At 42.8% G+C, this 20,236-nt stretch overlaps 1 protein-coding gene across 1 annotated transcript in view; it reads left to right on the forward strand.

The window, feature by feature from the left end:
• The first annotated feature begins 10,247 nt into the window (after window positions 1-10,247).
• The window catches only part of BMP6 (bone morphogenetic protein 6), a 100,238-nt gene continuing 90,249 nt past the window's right edge, over window positions 10,248-20,236 (forward strand). Inside the window, exon 1 of the mRNA XM_081952535.1 lies at window positions 10,248-11,963. Coding sequence (XP_081808661.1) covers window positions 11,306-11,963 — 658 coding nt within the window. The 5' untranslated portion in view covers window positions 10,248-11,305. The remainder of the gene's footprint in view (window positions 11,964-20,236) is intronic.

The following is a 20,236-nucleotide window of genomic DNA, read 5'->3' on the forward strand; positions in this document are numbered from 1 at the left end:
TCCTGTGACCTGGCTGGAGACGGTTGATTCCGCTCGTTCGGGACGCGCTCCGTTCTTACGCTGGCCTCGGGTTCCTCCCTGGGTTCCGCTGTACTGTAGTCTTCCATGAGGGGTGTGTAGGGTTGTTCTGTCTGTGTCGGCAATCCGTCTGCTCCTGTAAGCTCTTCGTTTGGTGACCTGAGACTGGAGTGAGTTAGGCGACCCCGGAGTTGGTCAATGTGCCTCCTCCAATTTCTACCATCCTCCAATGCTAACAGATAAGAACGAGGACCGGTGATGCCTATTACCTTTGCAGGAATCCACAGCGTTCCCCCTGCATAGTTGTGGGCGTATACTGAATCCCCTATGCTAAAATTCTGGATTTTGCTTGTGGAGTCTGGGGGCGATGTGGCAGAGTAGTTGGGGTGTAGCCGGTCTAGGTGAGACCTCAACCGGCGACCCATGAGAAGTTCGGCAGGGCTCCTCCCCATGGTGGCGCTGGGTGTAATGTGTTGTATTAATAGGTAATGATCAACCCGTGTTTGCCAATCACCCGGGCCCATCCTAGCGAGGGCCTCTTTTGCGGCTTGCACCATTCTCTCCACCTGACCGTTGGATGCCGGATGGAATGGCGCGACTAGGGCATGCCGAATTCCCTGGCTGGCTAAATAGGACTCGAACTGCATGGCCGTGAATTGGGGCCCGTTATCGGAGACCAGAACATCGGGCAGGCCGTGAGTGGAGAAAAGTCTCCGTAGTACCTTGATGACCGCCTCTGCCGTGATTGAGGTCATCAGGACCACCTCTAACCATTTGGAGTATGCGTCCACAACTATTAAAAACGTTTGGCCCTGGACTGGTCCTGTGAAATCTATGTGTATTCTTGACCAGGGTGCCCGCGGTTTGTCCCACTCGGTAGCGGGCGCTTCTGGGGGAGCTGGTCTGGACTCCTGGCAAGGACTGCACATGGCCACCCATTCCTCTATCTCCCTGTCCATGTTAGGCCACCAGACATAGCTCCTTGCCAATGCTTTCATCCTTACGATACCTGGATGCCCCACATGTAAAGCTTCTAACACATTTTTCCGCAGTTTGTGCGGTATAACTACTCGATCCCCCCACATTTTAAATTTTTAAATTCTGGGGTATTTTAATTGGTTTTAAATTGGTTTTAATTATCAGTTAGTTTATGGTTACTGTACAGACTGTATGCTTAAGTTGTTTTGTCTGGGGTTTTGTGCTTTGTTTTGTTGTCTACTTTATATTTATTGTCTGTACACTGCCCCGAGTCCCTTCGGGGAGAGGGGGTGGTTTATAAATTTAATAAACTGAAACTGAAAACTGAAATAAACAACCTTTCAATACCGACAGTTCATCACGCTTAGACCAAAACAGTTTAAACTCGGATCCCAAAAGTTCTTTGAGCCACCCCCTCCATACCCAAGTTTGCACTTGTCTGATTACGTTGTCCTTAGCTGAAAATCTGGCAACGTCCGCAGAAGAGACCGGTCCTGTGTCCAGACAGTCAATCAAAAGGACCGGTGTTTCCGGAGTGGGGTTGGCCAATAGTTCCGGTAATGGGCAACGGCTGAGTGCGTCCGCGTGCCCCAACGTGGAACCCGGTCGGTGTACCAGTTTGTAGGAGTATGCAGCCAGGAAAACCGTCCACCTGGTCATGCGCGGGGAGAGGGATACTGGTGTGGGTTGGTTTCCCGCCAGTAGACCCAGCAACGGCTTGTGGTCTGTCACAAGTTCGAAATCGCAGCCGTAGAGGTATTCATGAAAACGCTTGACTCCCGCCACAGCGGCCAATGCCTCCCTGTCCAGTTGGCTGTAGTTACGTTCTGCTGATGACAAGGTTCTTGAGTAGAACGCGATGGGGGCTTTGTTTCCGTTTGGCATTCTGTGGCTGAGTACTGCGCTGATGCCGAAGGGTGAAGCATCGCAAGTTAAAACCAGAGGTAGAGTTTGGCTGTACTGGATCAGTAGAGAATCGGTCGTCAGCAGGCGCTTGACTGCGGCGAAAGTGGCCGCCTCGGGACGTCCCCAGGTCCATTTGGCGTTCTTTGCTAGAAGTCGGTGCAAAGGTTCAGCAACGGTGGCCTTCTGTCTGAGAAAGACGCTGTAGAAGTTAAGAAGTCCGAGGAAGGCCTGCAACTCGGTCTGATTTTTTGGTGTGGGGGCGTCCTGAATGGCTTTAATTTTTTTCGATGTCGGGTGGATCCCCAGACCATCGATCCTGTAACCCAGGAATTCTACGCTGGGAACATTGATTTAGCATTTTTCCTTTTGTAGGCGGAGACCCTTTTCCCGAATTCTGGCCAAAACAATCTTGACACGTTTTAGTAGTTGCTCCTCATTTGCAGCGGATACTAAGATGTCGTCAAAATACGGGACGACTCCTGATATGCCCTGCAAAAGCCGTTCCATGACGCTCTGGAACAGTCCCGGAGCGATACTCATGCCGAATTGTAAGCGGTTGCATTTGAATGCACCCCTATGCGTCACTATAGTCTGGGCCTCCGCCGTGGTGCTGTCCACCGGCAACTGCTGGTAAGCTTGTGCCATGTCTAATTTTGCGAAAATTTTCCCTGGTCCCAATGAGTGCAATAGATGCTGTACTACGGGCACAGGGTACGCGCTCTGTTGGAGAGCAACATTAATTGTACATTTATAGTCTGCGCAGATGCGGACTGACCCATCTGGCTTAACCTGGGTCACTATTGTGGTTTCCCAATGAGCATGGTCGACTGGTTCGAGGATTCCTTGCTCGACCAGCTTATCTAATTCCTTATCAATTTTTGGCCGGAGTGCAAAAGGCACTCTCCTGGGTTTGAGTCTGATGGGCGCCACCTTTGGGTCCAAATTAAATGATATTGGTGTCCCCACGTACTTACCAAGGCCGGGGCTGAACACATCCTCGAACTCCTTAAATATCTCCTCGGCGCTGCTGTTACCCACGGCGTTGAAGCCTGTGACTTCCAGGCCCAGGGCTTCGAACCAGTCTAGTCCCAGGAGGCTTTGCAGCAGTGCGCTGGCTACGGTCACGGGCAGCTGGGCTGTGATGTTTTTGAACTGGACCCGGAATGTGCCTTGACCCACGATGGGGACCCTGTTCCCCTGGTAGTCGCGAAGCAGGATGTCTGGCTTGCGTAGCTGGTGCTTCTTCAAGCTGGGAATCGCCTTTTTCATGGCTGACCACGAGATGATCGTCAGCGATGACCCTGTGTCGACTTCTAGCTCACATGGGGAGTCCTCAAGGAGGACAGTGAGTTTCAGCTTTTTAGGTCGCTTTGTGCGGACCTGTCCTATCATTGTGAGATAGGTTCTTAGTGGCTCTCTCTGGGAATACTCTCTCTCGGCTGGCTCCCTTTGTTCTCTTTCTGGGCGCCCTTTGTTTTTCCGCCAAGCCCCTGGGGTGGACTTCTGTTGGAGGTAAGATGGCGGTTGCCATGTTGTGGCAGGGACTTCGCTCCGACACACCTTAGCAATGTGTCCTAATTTGTCGCAACGCTGGCAAACAACGTCCCTGAATCTGCAAGTGGCTCGGGGATGTTTCCCTCCACAGCTCGCACAGGGCGGCAAACGGGATTCGAATTTTCGCGCCGGCTTCTTGTGGCTGCTGCGCATGCGATGGCTGTCTTCGCTTTCACTGTCCTCAGTCTCTTGGTCGGTGGCCTCGTGATGCACCCGGGCCTGTCTGGTCCCGGATTGGGGTGTGCTGTACTGGCGTTGCAGCGTTTCTGTTGATCTGTCCGCCGACTCCGATGCCCTTGCCTCATCCAGTGCGATCTGCAGGGTTAAGTTGGGTTTTGCCAACAACCGTTTCTGCAGAGAAATGTCCCGCACTCCGCATATGAGGCGCTCCAGGATGTGCTTGTCCAGATCCCTAAATTCGCAATACGTTGCCGCCTTCCGAAGTGCTGCGACGTACTGGTTGATGGACTCGTCCGCTTTTTGGTTCCTCATGTGGAATTCGTGGCGGCAGACGTGGCGGGAAGGTTTGGGCGCGTAGTGTGTCTGCAGCGTCTGTTGTAGAGCCGTCCATGTTACTGCCTGGATGGGGGTTGGCTCCGATAGGTCTCTGGCCATCTTGAAAACCTCCCGACCACAGTAACCCAGGAACATGTTCTTTTTCTGGGAGTCCGGTACTCCCATGAGATCGTTTGCCTCGAGGAAGCATTCGAATCTCAGCATGTAGGATTCCCAATGTTCAGCCACTGGGTCGTACGGGGTTGGCGGAGCGTGCATAGCCATCTTGTCCTGCGATTCGAATTTGCTGCACTGGAATGGCTGCCGGGATTCCCGCCGATTCCCCGGGCTGGATCACTTGCTGGAATGTTTGATTGTAGTTCTTCGTCCTATCTGCCTCTCGATCCCACCTTCGTCGCCAGTGTTAGATTCGGGCAACGAGAGGACAGACTCCAGACGATTGTGACAACAGCTCTTTATTAGTCAAGTAGATGCGATCCAGCTGAATACAGGGTCGTGCAGCTCCCCTTTTATGGGGAGCTGGCAGACCTCCTGTCCAATCAGAGTAACCCCTTGTTCCCGCCTAAACGGCGGACCTGAGTGGAGACTACAGCAGTTTATGCAAATATCTAACAATACAGGATCATTTTTAAAAGCTGATTCTGGTTCACCACCAGATGTCATCCCTGAGTAGGAAAAAATGATTTTCTAAAGCAATTCTGAATTCATAACATTTTTAAAGGTGGAGGAGTGAAAGGAAAGTTTGAGAAAGAGAGAGAGCAAACATTAGGAGGTGAAACATTCTTTTAATAGTATTAATGTGTGATTGTGTATCCTTAAACACCTCACAAAACACCTTTGTCTTTCAATGACCAAGGAAATATTTCAGGTCCTTTTTTGAGAATAGGTTTTAAAATATTGCCGATATTTTAACATAAACATTTAAAATGAACAAAAACTTTAATTTTGAATGAAAAACTATAATAAGGCTACAGAGTCTCTTTTTTTTTATCAATTCCTGAGCAATGGGAAGAACATCCAAATTATTTTTAAATTAAATTTAAGTAAGCCGAACATTTTCTAACAGCATTGAAACTCCAGAATGTTTAATATAAGTAAAGTTCAATTCAATATGTAGCTTTAATTCACAAATGGCATTAAGGAAAAAATTGCAATGAAAAGGTTCTGGAAAGTTCTGCTCTGAATTTCACAGCAAAATAATTATTGAAAAGACACACTCCACCCAGCTGCTCACGGGGAATGAGGCTGGGCTCCCATATTATGCTAAGCCAACATCACAGTTTCTTGACGTTATAGAAAGTACTGCATTAAAACCAAAGGAGACAAACTATATTCTGACTTGACACAGCCAGCAATGTCCTGGCAAGAGAGGACAAGGGATATCATGGTGTCACTGTACAAATGATATGAATTATTGTGTGCCATGACGTGATTTACCTAATTCGTGTCATTTATATAATACAATTTCCCTAATTCATGTCACTTATACAATGACTTCATGATAGATGGCAGCATTGCGGCTGCTACTGTAGATGAATAAAGCTAATGAGTAGAGTCAACTTTTCTTCGTACAGGTGCAGTCCCTCAATTGTTAGGTGGCTGTTAGGCTGAAGAGAAGCAAGGAATCTAGCAGATTTGGAGAAGGAGAACTGTTTTTGAGGATGTACATTTTAAGCATTTATTTTGGAAATCAACTTCAATAGAAATAGGAAGCTAAGAAAGGAGAATGAGATTTGGAAATGCATATCCCCGTTCCTAGTTCCCAAATAATAATAATAATAAGAGAGAGAGACATCGATGGGAAAATGAATAGAGACAAATGACCAGTATGGACCATTGTTGGCTGGGGAGCTCTGGAAGATGAAGTCCACCCACCTTACAGTTGTCAAGGTTGAGAAACACTAATGTGGACTTGTTCTTACAGTTCAAACGATGATGGCTGAGGGGGGGGGGATTTTTCTCAGAATCATTGATTTATTGAATCTCCCTATCCCTATCCCAGGAGATGAGAAAGAGAACAGATTTCTAATCTTCTGAGCTTGGATTCCAGCATGGATGCCACTCACAGCACAATGGATCATTCTATATGAACCCCAGAACTAAATACAAAGCCTGTTGTCTTGTAGTGCTTTCCAAATGTCTGGGATTGGGACCAACAGCACCTTCACATACCTCTTCTGAATGATAATGGAATAAGAAAATACTTCTCCAGCTTCTCAATTCAAAGCGAGACCTTCCTTGACAGGTGATTTCATTGACTTGAAATGGAGGCAATACAGCTAGAAATAGATCAGCAATAAGGATAGCAAATATCTTGCTGGCAGAGTATTGCTTTATTCAGGTTTATGCGAAGGATTACAACACAGCATTAGAGTATGGCCTAAGATGTCACAGAACGAAAACCTTTTGGCTGAGATAAAAGTCAGCATAAGGAGGACAGGGCAAATAGCAGATTTTGCTCTGTCACTCATTCTCTTATATTTTGATGGAAGCCTATTTGTAATTGAATAATAACAATATTGACAATGTTATAGAGTAGACAGAATCTTTATTTCTGTTCCTCTGAAGACAGCTGATCATTAGAAACTTGCTGCTTTAATACATCTTACAACCATTTTATCATCTCTGTCTCTTTATTGACGTAAACTGTGTGATGCACAGTATAATGTCGCGCTTTGAATCCTACGTTTGTACTTAGATCACAGCTCCTTGCTTATAGGAGAAAAAGTGTGTGTGAGGAGGGTAGATTTTTCTCTCAGCTTGTCATACAAGGTAGACTTAAACAAACCTGGGATTAAGTTTAAACACTGAGCCAACCTGTAAAGTGGTTTGGATTGTTCTTGTTTAGTTTGGCTGGGTGATCCCAGCTAATTGCGACTTATGAAATCAAAGCTAAGCAGATCATAGGTTAGCACAATGTACAAAAACAGCCAGTGTTTTAATGGAGCCGCATGGTTATGGAATGTATTGCGTTTTTTGACACTTTAGATGTACTGTTTTTAATAACAGTTAAATTACTCTGCCGTCTGCCTTTGGTTTATTTGTCAGCCAAAGGAAAATATGCCTGTTATCTTGAGGAATCTTTTGGAATGAACAAAGATTTATTACTTAGTTTATTTTTAAAAACTGTTCTGAGTTCATGGACTTCCTGTTTAGTTATTTACGAGCTATTAGGGCTTCCTGTTAACTACTCCACTTGTGAAATAAGATACATTGTTTTTCGTATGAGAGCCTCCATAAGTCAATTGAAGAATAGGAGGAAACACACATCTGTCTAATATTTTGATTTAATCATTTGTCTAGGGATTTTTTTCCCTATTGTATATCTGCTCTTTCGATTTTTTCCCCCCAAATAGGATTGCCATTTTTAAAAGCCATGTTTCAGTTAAGCTTGATTCTGCTAGTTTAATGGGCATGTCCATGTAATTTTCTTGGCAACAGAATGGAATTGCTTTCATTTTCATTTATTTCCTAGTCTAGCCTCCAGCCTTAATAATATTCCCTGGTGTTCTGCCATCCAAATGCTAACCAGACCTGACCTGTCAGAGTTTTCTGTGACCTTCTAAAGAGCTACATAAATCCATAAAAAGTTAGAATGTGACTTGTAGTGATGATTAAACAAGGGTCATAGTTTAGCAAAGTACCGTATTTTTCGCCCTATAAGACACACTTTTTTACTCCAAAAAAGAGGGTGAAAATCTGGGTGCGTCTTATACGCCGAATGTAGCCACCTGGGTCATCTAAAAATGGGGCAGGCAAACACCACTGAGGAAGAAAGTGATGACAATGACTGCGTGGATCTGTCCTTTCTCATTTCTGATAGCAGCGAAGAAGAGGAATTCTTGGGGTTCGAATAAAAATATTACAGCCTTATTTTTGTTACTTTCACTGTTTACTGACTTTACTGACTGTTAATGTGAGTAAAGATAGTTCTTAATATGTTACATGGTTGACATAAAATTGTTCTTAAACTGCTGTTAACTTTATACAGTTGATATAAAATATTTTACTACAGTATTTGGTTCAGAATCTTTTTTTTTCTAGATTTTCCTCCTTTAAAATTGGGTGCGTCTTATATTCCGGAGCATCTTATAGGGCAAAAAATACGGTACTTTGTAGTAGCCTGCACCTGTTCACTTCTTGCTTCCATATTGCATTACAGGTAGACCTTTCTTGCCTGTTACAGCTGATTACTGGACTATTTAATAGGGGATTTTATCAACGATTCCCTTGCTCTAAAAGGGTGTTCTGAAGAGCTCAGTCCAAATTGCACAGGAATGCAGGTACTCCTTAGTTAATAGTTACTGGGACTGGAATTTCCAATGCTAAGTGATGTGGTTGTAAAGTGCAGTGTCACGTGAGTGCATCACTTAGCAACAGCAATCCCAGCAGTCCCAGTTGCCATTTCTAACCAAATCCTACCTGGTTTTTGGATGAGGATCCATCCCAATCCGCGCCGTCCCCAGCTTGGTTTCTCCCAACCCAGAGCCTTGGTGAGGTAAGAGACCCTTCCCTCCCACCTATTTCTCCCACCTCTGTCCTTTTGGCCAGCCTGCACTCCTCTGCCTGCCGCCCTGTGCTCCATCCAGAGATCTCACAGGAAGGATTCCCTGTGCAAAGGCGGCATGTGATTTGAACAAGATTGTGCACACTTTTGGGAAGGTGGCCTGGTGAACCAGCAACTGCTTTGTGAAGGGCCAGGGTGAACATCGGTGAACTTCATCGGCATCAGGAGGAAGAAGATCATCTGGGGGCTGTAGGGTGATGGAGTGCAAGACATCCATAAGGGCAGAGATTGGGATGGGGAGAGAGATAGGTAGTTGAAGCGCCCTTTCGGTCATAGATGGAGTTGGCTATCAAGCACTGACATTTTGATCAGGTGATGGGAAGCCTTGCAATGGCCATTATTTCAAGGACTGGCCATAACTATCATTTCTTCAGCCCCACTATAACTTTGAATGGTTGTTGAATGGTCATTAATTGAGAACTACTTAGTTTTCATAAGAATAGTGATACAAAGTATAACAGAAATTGAGAACTACTTAGTTTTCATAAGAATAGTGATACAAAGTATAACAGAAATGGGAAAGATGACGCACAGTCTCAGAAATTCTGAATGAACAGCAAGTGGTGATAAACTCTTAAGAGAGTTTAATTAAGAGAGTGTAAAGCATTTCTCCTTCCACTTAGGGCTCTACAGAGCAACCTGTTGGTCACGAATGAAGGCAAATATACGTGTCCCAGGATAATGTTGCAGGATCTAATCTGGGTCGGTCACTGGGACTAGATTGGATCCTGTAACTTGATGGTTTTTGTAAATTCTTAAAATACAATTTTCAGGCAAAGCACGTCCCTGTCCCACAAAGAAAGTTCTCCTTACAGATGCTTTTTCTTTTCTTTTTGTGGGAGAGAAAATATGGTTTATTTAAAAATGGTATTAAAGCTAAGACATTATATAATTACTAGGAAGCAAAGTAATAAAAGATGGCAAATAATTTTTGATTCCACTTTTTCTGAAACTTGAATGTTACGCAGGGTAAGGGGTAAGTTAAAACTAAGAAACTGAGAAATCCCCTAAGATTATGCTGCCAAATTTTGGTACAGCTAGAGATATCGGTAGGGATATGTAATTCTATACAACAACTTGAAAGCATTTTCTTTTTACACTCTTGGAAGTGTAGGAAGGAACATGTTCTTTATAGATTGTTGCTTTTATAGTTCTTTAATTATAGTCCCTTCCTTCCTTCCTTCCTTCCTTCCTTCCTTCCTTCCTTCCTTCCTTCCTTCCTTCCTTCCTTCCTTCCTTCCTTCCTTCCTTCCTTCCTTCCTTCCTTCCTCTGGGCAAGAATTCAAATTTATACTATATTTGAGTTTATAAGGAGCTTCCTGTTTCAGACAAGGTGATTCTCTAATTGAAGAGCTCCTACAATGAGTGCTGTGAAACCTGGAGGGCTGCACCATTGTTCATTGGGTTTTAATTCAGCAACAGAGTATTTCTTGAGACATAAGTGTCTTTCCCCAAACTTTTATCAAATTGCTCTAGGAAGTAAAAATGTAAGATTATACATAAACATGCATAAAATAGTCAGATAGAAATACAAATCATATCCTTTGGAAATTATTATTTTATTCTTGAAAAGCGAAGAATCCTCCCCTCCCCGCTTTCAAAACCTGGCCAAGGCAAGTTTCCCAGCCACCTGCGTATCAGACCCGCCCTCATTCACACTTGTTAAAGCCCCCCCCCTCTCATCGGGGTTTAAACTGTACCCGCCTATCTTAGCCTCATTAGCTGAGCTGGGTCCCTAAACGAGGGGCAGCAAACAAGCGTCCGCAGGAGGCAACGCCTCTTCTCGGGGCGGAGAGGTTCCAAGCCGTGACGGATAGGGACCGGGAGCCGCTTTAATAAGTCGCCTCCGCCGCCGCCCGTCAAGAGAGAAAAAAAGAGGCGGGCCGCTTCTGGCTAGCTGGATGATCGCGCGGTACCTGTGAGGCTCGGCAGCCGCGCTCGCAGACGCCACCGACTCAAAAGAGCTGCCCTGGCTGACGCCAGGAAGAGCGGTCGCGCCGTTAGGATTGGTCTTGAAAGCTCCCTCATCTTTGGCGCAAACTTCTGCGTGGGGGGGGACGGGACGGAAACAACCATCTGCGGAGTTCGGCACACTTTTCTTGTGCCCGGGGAGTCGCGGGGAGAAAGAAAAGGAGGCGTTGGATGATTAGGATTTTGGGATTATTTGGGGATTTTGTTTCGGTTTGCCTTCTCCGGTCCTTTCCCGCTCGGTCTCTGTCGAGAACTTTCACCTTTTTTTAAAAAATTCCCCCTTCCCCCGAGAACTTCAGTCCTGTGAGGGGAAAAGGGGGCTGCGCGGGCCGCTCTACCTTGGCTTTGGCGCGGAAGGGGCGCGTAAAAAGTTGCCGGACTCGGTTGGAAAAACAGAGAGAGCGCCCGGGAATTAGATCGCTGAACTTGCCCGAGCGGTCTAACATCCCGCGCAGGGATAGCGGGAGATGTAATCCGGGCGCGAGATCCAGAGGGTTTGCACCTGAGTTCGCAAGAAAGGAGCCAGTAGACGAGAGACCCCTTTGCGGCTGTGTTTCCCCCCCCCCACCGGCCCCTGGATGGAAGCGAGGGATGGGGTCGTTGAGAAGGAGGGAAGCTCCGAGCGCTTATCTTCCCCTCCCGTGAATTAGCACCGCTGCCACCCCCCTGAGGGAAAGGACCGGGCAGGCGGAGGTGGGTGGAAGCAACAAGGCGAAAGAGCTCCAGCTTCCGCGGCGAGACTCGGCTCTTTAAGTTAACGTGTGAAGGGCGGAGAGCAGAAGCGGGGCAAAAGCGATGCCGTGGAGGCTGCGCTGGTTTTGGTGGTGGGCGGTGGTGTGCGGGAGCTATTGCTGCTGCTGCGCCCTGCCTGGGCTGCCTCTCTTGCCTGCCGCGGGGGCGCTTCTCCTGGGCAGCCGCAGCGCCGCGGGCTTCGGCCCCGGGAGCGGTAAGGCTCAGCCTCAGGGGCATGTCTCCACTTCTTCCTCCCCGGCGGGCTTCCTCTACCGTCGCCTGAAGTCCCACGAGAAGCGGGAGATGCAGAAGGAAATCCTCTCCGTGCTGGGCTTGCCTCACCGGCCCCGGCCCTCGCACGGGCTTCAGCTGCAGCAGCCGGGAGAGCCCGAAGTTCCTCTCCCGCAGCAACGCCGGCGGCCGCAGCAGCAGTCAGCGCCCCCGCTGGGCAGGCTGAACTCCGCGCCCCTCTTCATGCTGGATCTCTACAACACGCTGTCCGGCGAGGAGGAGGAAGCGGCGGCGGCGGCAGCGGAGGAGGAAGGAGAGCCCGAGCATCGCGGCGGCGGCGGCACCCGGCACATCTCCACTGCGCGACCCCCGCAGGGCAAAACTCTTCTGACTCACAACCTGGGTTCCTCCGGCAGTCCTAGCCTGGCGACCTCGCAGGACAGCGCTTTTCTCAACGAGGCCGACATGATCATGAGCTTCGTCAACCTGGGTGAGTGAGAGGTGGCGCCCATCCCCTGGGAGTGGATGCCTCGGATGGCCCTTGTTTAAGGCAGGCAATTGAACACCCCCCCCCCCCCATTTGAGCTATTAGGCAATACAGGTAGTCCTCGACTTACGACCACAATTGAGCCCGATGTTTCTGCTGTTAATTGTAACATTTGCTAAGTGAGTTTTGCCCTGTTGGAGGACCTTTCTTGCCACGGTTGTTAAGTGACTCACTGCAGTGGATAAGTCAGTAACCTGGTTGTTAAGTGAATCTGGCTTTCCCCATTGACTTTCCTTGTCAGAAGATCGCAAAAGGGGATCACATGGGACACAGCAATGGTTGTAAGTATGAACCACTTGCCAAGCATCTGAATTTTCATCACGTGACCATGGGGATGCTGCAACGGTCGTAAGTGTGAAAAATGGTCATGAGTCACTTTTTTCAGTGCTGCTGTAACTTTGGACAGTCACTAATTGAACAGTTGTAAGTGGAAGACTGTTTGTACGGTTAAAACCTGTAGAAGTGTGTTGAGGAACTCCAAACTCTATTATTTATTGCAGTACATGCAGTGGTAGGATTCAAATAATTTAACAACCGGTTCTCTGCCCTAATGATGTCTTCCAACAACCAGTTCACCAAACTGCTCAGAAAGTTAAGAACCGGTTCTCCCGAAGTGGTGCGAACTGGCTGAATCCCATATGCTCTTGTACTACAGGAGACTAACCGCTATCTGGCTGTAAACTTTTCTTTTATCTTTTCCTCCAGTGAGCATCCTCATCCCCCTCTTTCCAGTTGCTATGCCTAAACTACTTTCAATGACCCCCTCCTCTCAAGCTGCTGCTAATGACCTCCAGTTCACAAAGCAGAATAAAGATCTAAATTATATAGTCAAACTGCATTCCTTAGTGTAACTGCATATTATGTTATGAAGTTGGCCTGGAACCAAGCAAACAGAAAGTTATGTATCTGGGCTTGATAGGGATCCTGCTGAATGAAGACATATCTTATTTCAAAGATATGCAATATCCAACATTTGGGCTAGTGCCTCACAAAATATTAATATACAGCAAGACCTACTAAGAACACCCACCTTAAGGATAACCCATAGTTAAGCCTACTGTAGCAAAGTTTGAGTTAAATACATAACGGTTCAAGTTAATAGTTCAAGTTTACTACACAATCCTACTTGTACTATATCCTAAGTATACAATATTATACAATTGGTTCACACACTGTATAAATTTCACCTAAAGACATTTCTGGTTCACATAGAAATTTAGGACAAGGTGAGACCTTGGGGATGGACCTCATTCTTAAACTAACCTGTATTCAAGCTAAGCATCCTCTAATTGCTCTTGATAGACTGTTATTATCAGAAATAGAAAGAGCCTTTGGTTCTTCTTTCTCTTTCATCTTTATTACAGGCTCATTTTAATATTTTGATATTCCAAAAAGCCCTTAAGACCTGTTTGTGTTCTCAAGCCTGCAGCTACCAAGCAACCGGAGGCTTGCTTTAGATGGCTCCACCAGTGAGGTGATCATTTTTATCCTTTCTCGTCTGGAGTTTGTATTTCAATATTTTATCATATGCTTAAAACAGAATTTACCCAGAGTTTCTTCCAGTGAAATGGATGGCCATATCAATTTGATTAACAGATACATTTGGCATGATGGGCGTCTTATAAATTAAATAATCATGACAGATATATTCAGTATTTCTTAAACTTTGATACACTGAAAATTCTTGTGTATGCATAGTATCCTAAATTCAGTTCCTAGTTCCTGTTAAATCAGCAAGCTATTGATTTTAAATGGTGGAGTGTACTTCTTATTGAAGGAGGCGATGAGAAATAACAATTTGTTTTGCTATGCATTGGCTTTATATGAAACCATATCTTTGGGATTAAAGTTGATTTTGTCATCCGGGAAAAATCGACATATTTAATTTAGAGTTCCATTCTTACTGATTCTGAGTATCATTAAATTCCCTGCATAATTTTTTAGCCATTACACATATGTTACCTTTCTGTATTATAGATAGCTGACATTCCACGCTTCTATGGTACTGACCATGGTACTGTTTCGGTGCTACTTCGAGCAGGTTTAGAATAACTGGTTTAAGAATGCTGGGAAGGGGGTTGATTGTGGATGCTGTTTCCTTCAACAGATCTTCTGCTAGTTATTTGGTTGTGCAAACAAAAATGAATGAAAGTACAATTCAAAGAAGGGATTGTTCTCTATCTGTATAGTAATGAACCTGCATATAACTCGAGAAAGTAGCCATTATATACCGTGAGACTTATTTCTGAGTAAACATGTAATAGGACTTTATTATCCTGCAAAAGCAATGGGGACTATCTGTGTTTTTTCAGAGTGCAAACTATTTGATACTATAGCAAGTCCCTATGGTTAAGAATGCCCTAGTTTAAGGACAACCTAGAGTTGAGATTGGAGCCTATCTTAAGAAAAGTTGAGTTAAATACCCAATGATTCACACACAATAATTCAAAGTTATTATATAATACAACTTATAACCATGATGGCGAACCTATGGCATGCCTGCCCGAAGTGGCACCCAGAGCCATGTCGCCTGACACACATGGCATTGCCCATTCCTCTTGCAGTTTTCATGCATGCCCGTGTTACGGCATGCATGCCCGTGTGACAGTCAGCTGGCCTTCATGCATGCAGCAGTGCTGGAAACTGGAAGACCTGGTCTTCCATTTTTCAGTGTGAGCATGCGTGCCAGCCAGCTTATCGTTGCGCATGCTTGTGTGTCATTGTGCGGAAGACTAGCTTGCCGGTGTGCATGCCTGTGCCGGAAACCAGAAGTTCATTTTTGGATGCGCACATACCTCTGGGCACCTCCTCTTCCCCGATGAGCGCACATGTGCATGGGCTCCCTTTTCGGCACTTGGTGCTGAAAATGTTCGCCATCACTGAGTATTATATAATAATGCTGCTCTAGTTTACCAACAAATTCAACTAAGGACAACAGGAAACAGACCTCTTGGAAATAGACCTTCTTCTTAAACTGGGGATTACTTACTCTTTTGAGTATGAAAGTGTGAAATTATTGTCTAATATTATTTATCCTATTGAAAATTACTGTCCTGGCTTTCAAGTGAAAATTTTCTCAGATCTACTAATTGAAACTTATACTACCATGGACTACCTATAAGATTTCTGTATGTAAAATACCACTTAACTATGATCTTGTGTTAGGCATCCTTTCTTCTCTGTTATACATCCTGCTACGTTCCAGAATGCATTGTGCCTTACACTCTCTTTATTGTTAAAAAGTATTTAAAATGTCAGTGACTGCCCTGTGCAATTAAGAACTGGCTCACTCTCTGAGAAAGCATAAGTGGTCTTTCCTGATGCAGGAAAGTAACTTGGTAACATCCTCCTCAGATTTCCCGATGTGGATGAACTTTTGCAGTGGTTTTTTGGTATTAAAAATGGGAATTAAGCAAAATAGATATATGTTATGATGGATTTGAAAAAGAGACTTATGTACCAGATTCTGATATCTGCCTCCACCAGTCATAAAACATCATTTTGGATTTTCAATAGACAGACCAATATTTACAGCCATTTAAACATCCTGTGGTCATGGGCTCCCAATTTATATTTTTCCTGAAAACTAGTGTTTACTTTCAGTTTACAGCCAAAAAAAAAAAGAAGTCATAGTGAACAATAGGTTTGCTTAACCACTGCAGCATTTAACAACCATGGCATTTGCTTAATGACTGCTGGTCGTAAAATTGGATGTGGCCACGTGATGATCTGCTTTATGACCATCATGATTTGCAACCAAAATTACGGGCTCAATTACAGTCATAGGTCGAGGACTACATATATTTAAGCCAAAGGTGCTTTTTCAAGAGGCAACTGGACTTTCTGCTTTTTCTTTGAAGACGTTTCGCTTCTTGAAAGAAAAACCAGAAAGTCCAGTTGCCTCTTGAAAAACCACCTTTGGGACAACCATGATCTGGATGACTGAAAATCTCCATAGATATTTAGCTGTATTTGAATGTACTTATTTTGCCACCTCAAAGTAATATTATAGTTATGTAAAATAACATAACATAAGTAACATAATAACAAAACCTAGAAATATAAATTATTTTTGAAGACAAATATTACAATAGATTCAACTGGTAAGTATTAGAGATTATTTAGTTGGAGAGAAATTTTGATGATGGTGAACATTGTTATAGTAATCTCAGAAGACCCAAACTACAATTTGAATATTTGTGTTCTTGGTATAAAGACGTTTGTCCAGACATCTCCAATAATAGACCCTGAACATGCTATCCCTATGTTTCTTGTATGTGCCGTGCAATGGAAACATTGGTACAATCCAGCCAACATATAGTAGTGCAAACTAATCATAGAATCTGCATTTTGTGCACTCACGCTTAGGTTAATGTGATGGATATAATACTATCACATTTGCCTAACAATTCTATTTTTGTTGTTTTGATTGTTTGGTTGTGTGTTATGATATAGATGCAGTGGTACCTGGCTTGATCTGTATGTTCATTAAAAATTTCAGCACATAAAAAATGTGCTAAATCTGGTTGAAAGTACTTGCTAATTGTGATTCTTAACTCAATACTAACAACAATGAATGACACCTAGAAAATCTAGAAAGACCAATATAAAATCTACTAATGCAACCTGCTTAAAATGTTGAATTAGAAAAGAGTAATTTGTGCTGCTCAAGAAGAAGCAAAAGAACTAAAATTTATTTCAATGGTAAATTAGAGAAAGTACTTTAGTATATATTTTTTAGTGATAATTTGATACACTAATATCACTGTTATTACATTTCAATAAAAATGATATTCATGAAATAGTCTCGTTAATGATTGATGAAATAGTCTGTGAATATTCTCCATTCTTTCAAATACGATCCAATGTTATAATTGTAGCAATGAACAAAACACGTTTACCTGGCAGCCAAAATAGCAGGAAAAGGACTGTTGTGTTAAGACATGTTTAAAGAAAACTGTTAATTAGTTTCATTAACTTGTGTAGTAAATTTATTTTCAAAAAGCCTAGAACTGCTATGCATATAGCATTTTGCTATGGGGAGGAATAGAATACCAAGTGCTAGGATTGCATTACATTCATGTCCTAGTGTTTTCCTTGTGCTAAGCAAACTCTTTCTTACTTATCAATTCAGAATAAGTAGGAGACTTCATTTCTTAGTATATTTGAGATTAAACTGCAAAATAGCAGCGTGTGCTTCTTTTTCTCATAAATAGGATTTTTATGCATGTGGCCCAAAATTTGGTTTGTCTAGTTTAAACCTTCATGTCTTAAAATATTATCACCAATGAAATAAACTTTTCTTTGCTTTTTATTCAGTGGTAAGATTCAAAAAACTTTTACTACTGGTTCTGTGAGCATGGTTTGATGGGCGTGGCATGGTTTGGTGGGTGTGGCTTGGTGGGCATGGCAGGGGAAGGATACTGTAAAATCTCCATTCCCTCCTGATCAGCTGGGACTTGGGAGGTAGAGAATAGATGGAGGCGGGCCAGTCAGAGGTGGTATTTACTGGTTCTCCGAACTACTCAAAATTTCTGCTACCGGTTCTCCAGAACTGGTCAGAACCTGCTGAATACCACCTGTGTTCATTCATGTATCATGCAGTTTTTTAATAAACAAATTTTACTTATTTTTGAACAAAGACAAACATGAAAATAAAAAAAACCATCTTCCATTGCAAATTGTAGAAAGTGTGTCAGTTGGTTACAGTATTTCCATGCATCTCTTCCATGGTCATCACCTGCATTTCATATCAAATTGCATATTTTAAATTCACATATATTCATATATATCACAATTATTATATATCAACTTAATTTGACTATAATTGTTTTTACATCCTTTTATATATAATATTCAAAATCTAAAATAGGATTATAACATTCTATTAAATCATCCTAAAATCATCCAATCGCAATTCATCTTTATAACATATTCTAGATAAAGCTTTTAAACCTCCTCTCATATTCTCCATGTGCTGTTTATATAAAATTTCATATTATCAAACTAATATATCTATATGTATTGTTATCATTATTAATCATTATTTAACTATAGCTTTTGTCATTTCATTTTATACATACTACTAGTAAACTAAATTTAGCTTAGCTTTTATTATACATTTTCATTGCATCATCCTGTATCTTTCCAGTAATAGTGCAGTCTTATATCTCTTGCCATTTCTAGCATTAATATTTTAGTTACTTTCTTAATAAATCTTGTATGAACTTCACTTCACAACATGTTCCTTTCATATCTCATTAAAGCTCGAAACCCAGCATCTGCTCTTTCCATCAGCTTATCTTTGGTTATCACTGGTGCTTCTGTCAAGATTTCTCTCCTTATTTCCGTCAATTTTTCTCTCTTTTCTTCTGTGCTTTGAAGTCGGGTAGTTCCAAGCCATCTATATTCCGCTCTTGCCATTACCAACCACACTCACTTTGTTGTCAGTATCCACAGTTTTCTTATCTATTTGCTCATTTTTTTCTTCCATTTTTTGAACTCTGTCCTCCACATTCTTCATTTGATAAACATCCTCAGTTTTTCCATCAAATTTTTCTGTTTTGTATTCCATATTCTCCAATCTCTTTTCAATTCTCTCTGTCACAACTAATAGATTTTGAATTTCAAACATAATCATTTGCAATGTTATAGTTTCTTTTTCCTGCTGTGCCATTCTTCCAATTTTGCAGGTACTGCCACCATAGGATTCAAGGCTATTTTAATAAACTTCAAACAGGTTCATTTATTATCTTTCAAGTCAAAATGTTGTCTTCCCTCCAATAGCTAGTAATAGAACTCCCCAAAAGCACCTGTATAAACAAATTGGGCTCTTCCTACTATCATTGTCAGTAAACAAATTGAAAGAACCTTGACTCTCAAGTGATCAAAGAGAAAGAATAAAAAACAATGTATCCAGCCTCCAGCTTCTAAGTGACAGTGTACGTGCTTTTCCTCGTGTTGTTACAACCCTCTTTATAATCCTTCTTATTATTTTCTTTATATTCCAAGCTTAAGAAAGAAAAAACCCTTAAATGGAGTTGAAAAACAATCCAATCAATCCAATCAAGCATTATAAAAAAAGAAGGAAAAATTTATTTAATCCATAGGTGTAAGCAAAAGTGAAAAAAGGAAGAAAAAATAATCCATTCAGCTTAAAAAATAGGGAGTCTTTGCAAAAATTCAATCCATGAAAAAAAATTAGAAACAGGATAGCACGCTAAGTTTAATGTAGATTAATTTCGCCGCTTACAGATTTCTATCTTCAATTTTAATTTAACTTAATTTTTTTGGAGTAGTCTCTTTTTCTAATAATAAAATTTCCTCACCAATTTGACACATTTCTCTTTTTGCTTTCTTCCCATTCTGGAGCTGTCCCAACTTCAGCAGCTTCATTTGCTGCATTTCTGTTGCCAGAAAAAATGGCTATTCCAGGATCTTTCAGGAACTTTGCGGTGTCGCTGAAATCAGCAGGAGGTGCCCTTCTCAATCACCATCTCTGCGGGACGGTTTAGGTCCGAATGAACCGTCCAGTGGCAGAAATATCGACTGCGATCTTGTAGCACCAGGATCGCATCGTGTGCTGTCGCGACGTCAGCCCCTTTCTTCGTATTAGGCAGTTGTTGATTGGATCAGTTTTGCCATATTTAAAAAGACAAATTATATACTTTGATCTTTTGATGCCACTTCTTCCCTACTAACCACCCCAATTTCTTAGTTGTAGTGAGAATTCTACATGGTCATATTGGAGAAAATGAAATTTTAACTTGGAAAGAAGCAGCTTGAATAGAAAGGACATAGCAAGAATAGGAATAAATATGAAACATGATGTGCATGTGTGTTTCTAGCATTCATAGGTGAAGCCAATCATGTATGATCTTAAGAACTGGTTCTTGATCAACCGCTCCCCCCCCGCCCTTGGAAAACATTCAGTTTTTCCTCCGTTTGTAATCTAATGCAAGTTGGTGGCTGCAAATGGTCCAAGAAAAAAGTATATACGCATTTCAAATACTAATTTAACTTCAGAAACAGAATCCTCCCAGTATCATCCAGGTTACTAGCTTTGAAAATAGCTAATTGTTCTAGCAAGAAGTGTGACATTCTTTTCATTTCTATTTCCTGTATGATCATGTTTGCATTTTTTAAGCAATCTCTAGAATGCTACTAACAAGCAAAAGAGATACAACTAACTTCCGAAATATTGACTGGGAGCATCA

The sequence above is a fragment of the Natrix helvetica genome, assembly GCF_964273705.1.
Source record: "Natrix helvetica genome assembly, chromosome: 4".
Taxonomy (NCBI): Eukaryota; Metazoa; Chordata; class Lepidosauria; order Squamata; family Natricidae; genus Natrix; species Natrix helvetica.